Raw genomic sequence first — 10,735 nt, forward strand, 5'->3', positions numbered from 1 at the left:
TTTAAAGTCTTTACAACAACTCAGACTGCTTGGGGACAGTGTCCCCATTTTACAGCTGAAGCAGCTGGGGCTCAGAGGGGTAAAGTGACTTGCCTGAAGCCACACAGCCAGGAAGGGGCAGGGCTGGGACTCTGTATCAAGATGTAGTGGGCTCCCTGTCACCAGAGTGGTTAGGACAGGTCTCAGTACAAGTCTTCAGGTTTTCTTCTCTTACACTTTAGGACTTGTTTTCCCCTAAACATCAGTGCATTTGAAATTTTCTTTGTGATTCTTTTTCTCTTCTCCATTCAATCACTCGGTCTTTCATTTACCAGTGAGCATCTACAATGGGCCAGTCCCCAGGCTGGCCACACTGGAGATACCACAGTGACTAAGGTGGCCTGAAGAGGAGGCTGTTGGGCAGAGAGCAATCAGAGCTGAGATGGGGGAGCCCAGAGGGCTTATCTAAGCCAGCCTGGAGGGTGCTCAGGGAAGCCTTCCTGGAGGAGGTGATATCCAGGAACCCTGAGGGGGGGTGAGAGGAGTCAGCCAGGTGGTGGGAATTAGACGGGGAAGCATGATTCAGACAGAGGGGCAGATAGGCAAGGATTCAGAGACAAGTCCCTGGTGCGTAAGCTGCTGCTCATAGCTGCTGGTGGTAGGAGTAGAGAGTATGGGAGGGGGCTGGAGAGGGAGAGGGAAGAGTGGGGATTGTGGTCAGAGGTGGCTTTTCTCCCAAAGGCCACAGGGAGTCCTGAGGCATTGTTGGCCAGTGTGATGTGGTCAGATAGAGTTTGGCCCAGATCTCTGGAGCTGAAGTTGATCAGATCGGAGCAGGCAGGCCTGTGGCCCAGGTGGAACCTGCTGCAATGATCTAGGCGGGAGATGACAGTGGCCTGGTGTGGCCCAACACTGCCCACCGCACTGTAGCTGTAACTCTCTTTCAGTTGTCTGTGCCCATGTTTGAGGGTTCGCCCTGGGAGGGAAGGATGGTAGGCGCATTCTTATTCACAGCTGTGTCCTCTCAGCCTTTAGCTGGGGCCTGGCACACAGGTTCTGAGGAGGGGCTTGTGAGATGATGGACTCAGCAGTTGGAGCATGGGGAAGAGTAGGTGACAGGGAGGCTGGCAAGGATGCCCAGAATCAGGTCCTGAAAGGCCTCATCACCTGGGACTGGGGAACAGACTTCTCCCCATGTTCTGCAGTGGACTTTCAGCTCAGGAGCCACCAGGCAAATTAGGGTTTTAGGGAGTTCCTCCAGCAGCAGCTCATGGCTCTGGCTAGCAGGACCCCTCTCTCCTGCCCCAGGAGCTGCAAGGATGGCACACCTGCTGGGCAGCCAGGTCTGCATGGACAGCCTACGCAGGGACCTCACTGACCTGCAGGGCGCCATCGTGGACGTGTTCTCTCGTGCCGGGCCTGTGCACTTCCCCTCCTGGAAGTTCCCTGACCGCGTGGCCTGTGACCTCGACATGGTGGCCCTGCTAGAGCACTATGACCATGTGCCAGGTGACCCTGAGTTCACGCAGCTGTCCCACGCCGTGCTGCTGGAGCTGGTCATTGACAGGTGAGGGCCTTGACCATCCTAGTCATCTCAGGATGCTGGCACCCGCCCCTTAAACCAGTAGCAGCTGCAGAAGCCCACCCCCTCCTCCAGGAGTGATGATGACATTGGGAACAACATTCACCATTGGCTGACTACCTGGCAGGGACCAGACCAGCTCAGGAACCTCAAAGCGATCTCACCTTTGGTTGTGTTGTGTGCTAGGCGATGCTGTCCTGTCTGCCTCAGGGAGTTGCTGGCCTGTTGGTCTCTGTGGCACCACAGCTCTGGCTGCTGCCTCCCAGCCACTTCCAGCTGCTCCCTCAGAGTGTCTGTGTGTCGGAGATGCCATAGCTGCTGCTTGGAGTTTCCATCCCAGACTCTTTTCCCTGGCATCCTGCGGGCGGTGCTGTTCCCTCTGCCTATCACAAGGCCAGACATGGACATGTTTTTCCAAATCCTGGCCCTGCTGGATAGAGGCTAGTGGATGCCCCTGCAGCCCCACCACTTCCGTGCTATCATTAAGGTTAACGTGGTCATTGGCCTTCTACTTCCTGGGGACCGCAGCCCAGGCTCCCCGTGCTCAAAAACCTTACACACTAATAAAGCCATCGGGGCCAGGCAGGCAGCAGAGATGTGAGAGGGACCCTAGCAGTTGCAGGATGACCTGCCTGGGGACAGAGAAGCCAGGGTTACCACCCTGAGGCCTAGAGGAGCCCTCGGAATGAAAGCACCATTTGTAACCTGTGAGGGACTGGACATGTGAGAGCACAGAACACACCTTCCTTCCTTTGCAGCTTTGCACCATGCACTGTGCTGTCCCTCTGCTAGGAATGCCCTGACCCCCATTCCTGGTCTGGCCGAGCCCCACTCCGCCATCAAGGCCCAGCTTACTACCCTCTTCTCTGTCAAGCTGTCACTGACATGCCCCTGCCCTGCCTGACCCCTCTGCCCACCTCTGGCTGAGTCAGACCCTCCGGACTCCTGTGTGTATAAGTAACTGCTGGCAGAGGCTGCTGGGTCTGAGAGCCAGACCAGCCTGAGAAGCTGGAGGTCAAGGCCATGGCCTTCAGCCCACGGTGTAGCCTTTAGAGGAGCTCAGTTCGTGGATGGGGTGGTGGCTAAGGACACAGGCGGTACAGCAGTCTCCCCCAACAAGGGTGGAGCTGTCTGGGAAGACAGATGGCTCTGTTGAGGCCATGCTCTGTCCTATTTCCAGATGCCTTCCCATTCCCTAGTGCCAGTTGTCCCCATTCACAGAGGAGGACACCTTGGCCAGAGACGGGCAGGGCCTGGAGGTGGTTGGCACCTCCTCCCCCAGGCCCTCTCTGCCCAAGACCCCACTTACCTTTCTAACACCCTTTTCCCTTAAAATTAGCACCTGACTCTAATTTTGAACTTGGAGGTTAGGATAGAGACCTCGCTGTACTTTACTTCAAGTCTCCATTGTCACAGAAACGGCTCGCCCTGTAGGAGAAGCCCCTGCCTAGGATCAGGAGACTGCACACACACCCCTGCCCTGCCCTACTCGCCCTGTGGCTGTGGGCAGGCTCCTCCCCTCTCGAGGTCTCAGCTCTGTCATCTGGAAAGGCTCTGGGCTACTTGACATAGGTAGCTATTCACCCAGAACTTTCCAAGGATTCAGGATACAACTGAAGCAAGGCCAGGCCTGGCTTCCTAGAGCTTTCCAGTCCAGTGGGGAAACAACCAGGCAGAAGTGCTGCTACCCAGGAGGACCACAAGAGGCCCCCTGAACTGAACTTGGGACCAGGGAGGACTTCCTGGAGGAAGTGACCCCTGAGTTGGGTTTGAGGCTAGCCCAACAGCATGTGCTGAGACTCTCCAGGGCCCTGGTGCCTGGGCCAGTTTCCCAGAGCCAGAAGCTGCCAGTTGTGTGGTGTGAGGGAGCATGTTGGCACCAGCTGAGGTCCCAGCAACCTTGGCATCTCTGCCTATAGGCTCCTGCTGCTACTTCAGAGCTGTGCGAGCTATTTGGAGACCCTTGGCTCAGAGCAGATGATGCCTCCCACCCAGGCTGTGGGGCCCTGCATGTCTGTGGGGCTCACGGTGCGACGCTTCTGGAACAGCCTGCTGAGGCTGGGCATGCTCTACCAGCAGGCAGCCCCCCAGGTGGGTTGGACCCGCCCTTTCTCCCCCAACTATGATCACCCTACCCAGCTCCAGCTTCCTGGGGTACCACATGTGTGCTGCATCCTTGACTGGCTCCCCACTGCCCTCCCAGTCAAGGCCCACATAGGACAGCAGTTAAGAACACAGGCCTTGGGGGCCATGTCTGGACTCCCTGGCTCTGCCATTTGTGCTGTAGGACCCTAGAGAAATCCTCCCTACTCTGAACCTCAGTTTTTTCATATGTACAATGGTGGAATATGAGCCTCATTTGTTATGGCTCCTCCCATAATCCCCACAACCACCCAGTGGGGAACGACCACTATCACCATGTCGGGGAGGGAACTAAAAGCGAGAGTAGTTATAGTGACATGAGAGCAGGCAAGTCCACTAAGCAAGAGCCCAGTAACCGGCAGCTGTTACTGTCACCATCACCTTCCCGATAGCGTGCGTATAATCACATCAAGCCTGGGGCGGGGCTGGGGGCAGCAGAGCAGGGCCTGGCTTGGTAAGGTGAGTCAGTGGGAAAGAGGGAGATGGTTCTCTCCTAGTCATGCTGGTGTCAGATAACATCTGAGGGTCTGCGCCTCAGGCAAGGCTATCACAGAACATCCCCAGAGAACTGGTCACCTCCCAGGCCCATCTCCCTCACCTGCCTTCTTTTCTTTTCCTGACCACAGAAAAGGGAAAATCAAGGGGAAACCCCCACCTCCAAGCCCACAGCCAAGGGCGAGCCGGCCAGGAGCCCTGAACGTATGACTGCCAAGTTCATTAAGGCCCCCTCCCCAATGCCAAGATTGCCCCAGACCTGCCAAGAGCCGGAGACCGTCCCTGTCAGAGTCTCCCTGCAGCGTCTAGCCACGACCAAGAACACCAAGAGTGTCCACTGCCAGACCATTGAGACGGCCCTGGTGCCCTGTGACGCGTGCACCAGCGTCCAGGGCAGCCTGCAGGAGGTGGGCAAGGTGGTCATCAGCCTGTGTCAGAGCCAGAACTTGCCCTCATCCTTAGGCCAGTTCCAGCAGCTGGTGCAGGACAGCATGGGGCTCAGGCCGCTGCCAGCTGCCACCGTGGGCCACTGGGCAGCAGAGCAGAGCAAGGACCTGACGCGCCTCAGTAAGCATGTGGGGGCCCTGTCTCAGCTTGTCGGGCCCCTCAGGGCCCAGCTGGAGGAGGCCGAGGGGCAGAAGGCCGGACTGAGGAAGCAGGCGGGCAGGCTGGAGCAGGCGCTGCAGCAGGAGCAGGGGGCGCGGCAGCGGCAGGCGGAGGAGGCCAAGCAGCGCGTGGCCGAGTGGGAGCACGACAAGCAGCAGCTGCTCACAGGTCTGTGCCCCAGGGGCTGGACACCTAGTGCCCAGGGCTCTGCCACAGCCTTAGCATGGGCATTCCTGGGACAGGGCTTCGAGTACAAGCAGTCTGTGTGGAAGAAACCTAGGTTGGGGTGTGGGCAAGAAACAGGGAATGGGAGGCAGCAAAGAAGGGTGTGTTTATCCAGCAGTGACAGTGACATCCTCAGCAACCGGAGCCCAGTCCCACTGGGGGATGCCAGGAGATGCCTCTGACCTGTCCTGTCAGGAGGGGAGGGGACTGGGGTACGTATCCACTCACTCTGCTGGTCATGGAGGGTTACTTGCCGGGAGTTAATCCCCTGGCACCTCCAGCCAAGCGCAGCAGCCCCTGTGGCTTTGGTGAAAGCTGTTAGAGATGCCGCTACTGGCACTGGAGATCGGCCGGCGCCTGCTGACATGAGGCCTGAGGGATTCGGGCAAGTCACTGCTCTTTCTCACCCTCGTTGTTGCCGCCATGGAGGGCTCCAAGGCCCAGAGGTGCAGACATGTGGCAGCCAGCAGGGTGGACAGGGTCCAGAACCCCTGGCCCTCCCCAGAGCCCTATAACCCCAGGTGGCCCCTCTGCACTACGACGGCTGCCTCCACGCTGCAGGGCACGCTGGGTGTGAAGGCCGCTGGCCTGGCCCAAGGCGCCTCTGAAGGGCCTCTCTCTCGGTTGCCATAGAAACCAGTGACCTAAAGACAAAAGTGGCCGCCCTGGAAAGGGAGCTGAAGCAGCAGCAGGAGTCCACGCAGGCTGTGGGTAAGAAGCCCCATCTCAAGCTGTACCACAGTTGGACAAGCACCCTCCATCTCTGTCCCCTGAGCGTCCACACTGTTGAGCAATGACCAAGCTGGGGTGCCACCTCCCACCCAGGGAGCGCCTTCTGTTTTACAAACCCACTTCGGGTGAGGGGTCCAGAGCCCCATTTTGTGGCGGAGGACACTGACGCCTGGAGATGTGATGTGACCTCCTCCTCCGGTCCCAGCTGGGTCAGAGGTAGTGCAGGGACTTGCACCCAGGGCTCCCCTGCCCCACCCCTCCTACACCCGCTCAATCCTGCAGAGGCGAAGGCCCAGCAGCTGCAGGAGGAAGGCGAGCGCAGGGCGGCGGCTGAGAGGCAAGTGCAGCAGCTGGAGGAGCAGGTGCAGCTGCTGGCGGGGCGGCTGGAGGGGGCCAGCCAGCAGATCTGCTGGGCCAGCACGGAGCTGGACAAGGAGAAGGCCCGCGTCGACAGCATGGTCCGCCACCAGGAGGTGAGGCCGGGGGCCTCGCCAGGCCCTGGGTGCCCACGATGTGGGCTGCAGGAAGAGGGCTCCACTGGCAGGGATTGGGGGGCTCATCTATGTATCTGTGTACAGAGAGTCTGCCCTGAGCCGGGACTGGGGGAACAGTGACCCAGGGACAGATACCGCCCAACGAGGCCTCACTCTGGAGGGTTCCCCACCAGGCAAGGAAGAGCAGATATGTCGCATCTCTCCTGTCAGATGGCTAAGAGGGGCGGGGAAAGTGCTGCAGGGGTCCAGGGAGGCCCAGCCACGTATGCTGTGGGAATCCAGAATGGCTTCTGGGAGGAGGTGGCCTTTGAGCAGGACACCAGTGGCTGATGATTAGCCCATCAGCCAGGGGAAGGACAGGGAGGGCAGAGGGTGAGCCACGGTGCAGCTGTACTCTGGGCAGTGGGGTCTCACAGGGGTGTGGCTGAGGGAACAGGTACTGGTCACCCAGTGAAGGGGGAAGGTCTGGGGCTGTCCTGGCTGGGCTTACCTGCAAAGGCTCAGCGGGGAGCCAGGAGCCCAGTTTACAGTCCCCAGGGTCAGGCATGGGCCCTGGATAGGGAAATCCTTTCTGCCCCAGTGGGTGCTTTTCTCAGTGCCTTGGGAACAGTCAGAGCCACCACGTATTGGGTGTCTGCTGTGACCCAGGCACTGGGCTTCAGGCTCTGCAGCCCTCTCCTTCTCACTCCCTGCCATAAGAATAGGAGATGGATGCTGTTATCATCCCCATTTTAAGGATGTGGAAACTGAGGCTTGGTGAGGTTAAGGAAGTGGCCCAAGGCCGCACGGCTAGCGAGAGGTGGACCCTGGACTCAGAGCAGGCTAGCGTAGGCTCTTCCTGCTTTACACTGTGGATGTCGGGAGACGTGGGTTTCAGTGACACGGGCTGATGTGACACTGGGCACCTAAGGTTTATGAGAAAAGCCTGGTTCCTAGAGTTCCTCTCCAAGTGGGGACTGTGACTGGGAAGAAGTGGGGTGAGGCCCAGAGTCAGCCAAGTGCTTTTCAGGGGGCACGTGTGCCACCAGGCTTCCCTCTGCCCCTTGCCCTCTGCTGTGCCAGCCTCGCCTATGCACAGACACGGCCTGAGGGCAGCGGCTGGGAGGGTAGCAGATACTGGAGCCTCTTTAGTCCCACATAGCTGGGCCTCGCCCCATGGGCCTAATGGCCTCCCTGCCCCTCCATTCCCACTTAGTCCCTGCAGGCCAAGCAGCGAGCCCTGCTACAGCAGCTGGACAGCCTGGACCAGGAGCGCGAGGAGCTGCGGGGCAGCCTGGATGAGGCTGAGGCCCAGAGGGCTTACGTGGAAGAGCAGCTGCGGGCCGAGAGGGAGCAGGGGCAGTGCCAGCTCCAGGCCCAGCAGGTGAGGGCAGTTCTTCCCTCCAGCCACCCGAGTGCCTGCAGGCCTGTCTCATGTCTGGGGGTTGGGAACAGTGTCCCCGGGGGAGCCAGGAGCATGTGGCTCAGGAGCCAGGCCTAAGCCTCCCCCTGCCCCAGGAGCTGCTGCAGAGCCTGCAGCGGGAGAAGCAAGGCCTGGAGCAGGTGACCACTGACCTGCGGCTGACCATCTTGGAGCTGGAGCGGCAGCTGGTGGAGCTGAGGGAGCGGGAGCGGCTGCTGGTGGCCTTCCCAGACCTGCACAGGCCCAGCGAGGCCCAGATCCAAAGTAGGGGACCAGGGATGGTGCCAAAGGCATGCCGGGGCCCAGGGTGGGCAGCTGAGGGCTCACACGGGCAGGACACTGGGGGTTGCAGTTCCCCAGCTTGCAGCAGGGTTGGCCAGCACCACACAGGTGCTTTGTGTGTTCTCCTCTCCCTGTGTAGACAGGGATATGGAAGCCCGGAGGTGATGTGACTGCCCCCAGTCACAAGCGCCAAATGCAGAGCCAGAGTGGCTGTCTCTGTAGCCCATGCTCTTCACCATGTCACATGCCCTTGATCCACTTCCCTACGTCCCTTTTCCCGGCATCTCCCCAAACCATGCTGTGGGGCTGGTGTCCTGGACCCCATGGCACAGGAGTGCTAGGTCCCCATCTTGGCACAGGATTAGATGTCAGGAGACCCAGGTTCTCCTCCCAGCCCCTCCAGCCCTCTAAAGCTCTGGGGGGGGGGGTCCATTCGCAGAGTGTCCGGAGGAGCTGCTCAGTGCAGCTGCTCACGGGAAGTCATCCCTCCTGAGCACTAAGTGCCAGGCCCGCGTCCCCCTCAACCTCCCTGCGAGGCGGTCAGCAGCCCCTTTGGAAAAACCAGGAAACCGAGAAGCAGAGCGGGCAGTAGCTTGCCCAGGGTCATGCAGCCAGAAGGAAACGTCCATGCCACAGCCGCGGGAAAGGGCGACCTCCTAAATGCCTGTGACTCACGCCCAGCGCCGGCTGTGTGGTTTTGGACGACTCACTTTTTCTCTCTGGCCCGCCAAAAACAGGCGGCCTTGGAAGAGATTCACTCTCTTGCTTATTAGCTAAGTCCTCTGCAAGCTCTAGGGCCCACCCAGCTCTCAAGTTTTTTAATACTGTGGTCACCTTCCCACGGCAGGGGGACAGGGAAGGGGGAACAAGGCCTCAGGAGCAGGAAGACAAGATGGGAGGCCCAGTGCTCTGCCCAGCTCGCCTGCGCCTACCAGGCCACCCACCCACCCACGCTGGTGTGCCTGCTCTCTGCGGTCCTGTCCCACTGGGCACCAGAGGCAGAGCCGGTGGGGTGTGAGGGCCCAGATAGCATGTCCCTGCAGACTCCGGCAACGTCATGGACGACATGGAGAGGCAAGTGCAGGCCAATGACATCCGCATCCGGGTCCTGCAGGAGGAGAACGGGCGGCTCCAGTCAATGCTGTCTAAAATCCGGGAGGTGGCCCAGCAGGGGGGCCTCAAGGTGGGCCTGAGAGGGTCGTCCTTTGGGGACTTGGAGGAAGCCCCTACCCATCAGAGGTCTTTAGACTGTACCGTGGGAATTGGTGAAAGCCCACCTCATTACACGTGGCTGTAGGCTGCGCTTTTGTGAAACATCTTCCGTGTGTCAAGGCCTGAGGATGATATGGATCCAGTGCCTTCTAGCTCCAAAGCCGCCCTTAGCCCTTCATACCTGTATGTCACATGCAGCCAGAGCCTTGTTGAAAAGCAACCTTCCCACATTTATTGCCTGCCCGAGAGTCTGCAGCTGAGGATGGGCCCTGGGAGGCTTCTTGCGCCCTGCCCCTTAGGGAAGGGACTGTGGTTATGGGTTTGGGCCGACCCTCCCCATCCCTGGCTATGAAATCCTCTCTGTACAGTAGGGAGGGGCCTCCTGGGCCCTCCCGAGCTTGGCTTTCTTTGCAGTTGATCCCACAGGACCAGCTCTTGTCCCCTTCCAGCAAGGGAACTCAGGGAGCAGCACCCCCAGTGCAGGCTCAGAGGGCATCCCCAGGGTGAGTGAGGCTCTGCCAGAGGTGGGGCAGGTGGGTGGGTGGAGTGGTCCCCCTTGCTCACAGAGGATCTTGGATCTGGTCCTCCTTCAGGCCCCTGGGCAAGTGGCACCCTCCTGACAGCAGCAGGACAGGCAGTGCAAGCAGGACCTTGCCAGGCCAGCCCCGAGCATCCACACCTCAGCAGCCCTGCGGCCGGCCCAGCAAGCCTTCCCTGGAGGATGTGACCCACTCGGCCATCTGTGTCCAGAACCCCATCCAGGCCTTGGCCAGGCTGAGGAGGAGACTGTCACCAGGCCAGGGCCAGGCCAGATCTGCACACCAGCCCCAGAAGCGGCTCACGTAGCCTGCAGCAGGGCTGGGGCTGGATGGCAGGCGGCTGGCAACCCACCCACTGTAATAAAGCCCCCACCATGTACCCACAGCAATCTTGGCCTCAGCATGGCTAAGTCGGGGGGACAGCCCTTCCTCCCCTCTCCTGAGCAGGGGCCACTGAGTCCGCAGCCATGCAGGTCATTGGCCAGCAGAGTCCTGGCACTATGAGCCCTCAGTAAGTGGAAACTTCCTGCCTCCTTCCTGGCAGACTATGGGAGAGGAGAGCACACCAAGGGCAGAAAGAAGCTTCTAGTGCATGGGCCAGGTGAAGGGCAGTCTTTCTATCCCCCAGCAAGGGCCAAGGGGTAAACCTGGACTCAGTGACTGGCACCAGTGGAGAGGAGGATCAGGGTGGAGGTGTGCAGGGAAGGGCCGGTGAGGACACCTGAAAAGCAAGGAGTCAGAGGCTGGGACCCTGCTCTGGGCTCACAGGGGCAGGCAGAGGGCAGCGGTGCCCTTAGCCTCCCACCCTGGCTCTGAACCTGGGGCTGAGGACATGACGGGCCCAAGAACGTCAGGTCCCCTTTCCCTGGGTGAGAGTCACAAAGGGTTTCTCCAAATCTTGGAGGTCAGAGCCCCAGGAGGCCACTCAGGGCAGGGCAAAGCCTCGCACAACCAGAGAGCGGGACACCCCAGCCAGCACTGGCTTGACCAAGCCTGTCCCTTGGAGCCCACCCAGCCCAGGATGCCACGCGGCTGGGCTCTGATG

General features: G+C 60.0%; 1 protein-coding gene across 1 annotated transcript; it reads left to right on the plus strand.

Moving 5' to 3' along the window:
* Window positions 1-1,298: 1,298 nt before the first annotated feature.
* Window positions 1,299-10,024, plus strand: CCDC157 (coiled-coil domain containing 157). The gene is made up of 11 exons (XM_012657992.1): window positions 1,299-1,546; window positions 3,481-3,652; window positions 4,330-4,972; window positions 5,663-5,740; window positions 6,044-6,234; window positions 7,451-7,618; window positions 7,753-7,921; window positions 8,832-8,863; window positions 8,970-9,122; window positions 9,566-9,654; window positions 9,745-10,024. The coding sequence occupies exons 1-11, from the start codon at window positions 1,299-1,301 to the stop codon at window positions 9,995-9,997; spliced, it is 2,196 nt and encodes a 731-aa protein (XP_012513446.1). The 3' UTR covers window positions 9,998-10,024.
* Window positions 10,025-10,735: the final 711 nt, after the last annotated feature.

The sequence above is a fragment of the Propithecus coquereli genome, unplaced genomic scaffold (genome assembly GCF_000956105.1).
Source record: "Propithecus coquereli isolate 6110/MARCELLA unplaced genomic scaffold, Pcoq_1.0 Scaffold567, whole genome shotgun sequence".
Classification (NCBI taxonomy): domain Eukaryota; kingdom Metazoa; phylum Chordata; class Mammalia; order Primates; family Indriidae; genus Propithecus; species Propithecus coquereli.

Bases quoted from the DNA above. Each gene is read 5' to 3' on its own strand.
- CCDC157 (XM_012657992.1), top strand. From the start codon at position 1,299: ATGGCACACCTGCTGGGCAGCCAGGTCTGCATGGACAGCCTACGCAGG. The intron at 6,235-7,450 runs GTGAGGCCGGGG...ATTCCCACTTAG, and splicing joins GCATGGTCCGCCACCAGGAG to TCCCTGCAGGCCAAGCAGCG. The intron at 9,655-9,744 runs GTGAGTGAGGCT...GTCCTCCTTCAG, and splicing joins GCTCAGAGGGCATCCCCAGG to GCCCCTGGGCAAGTGGCACC.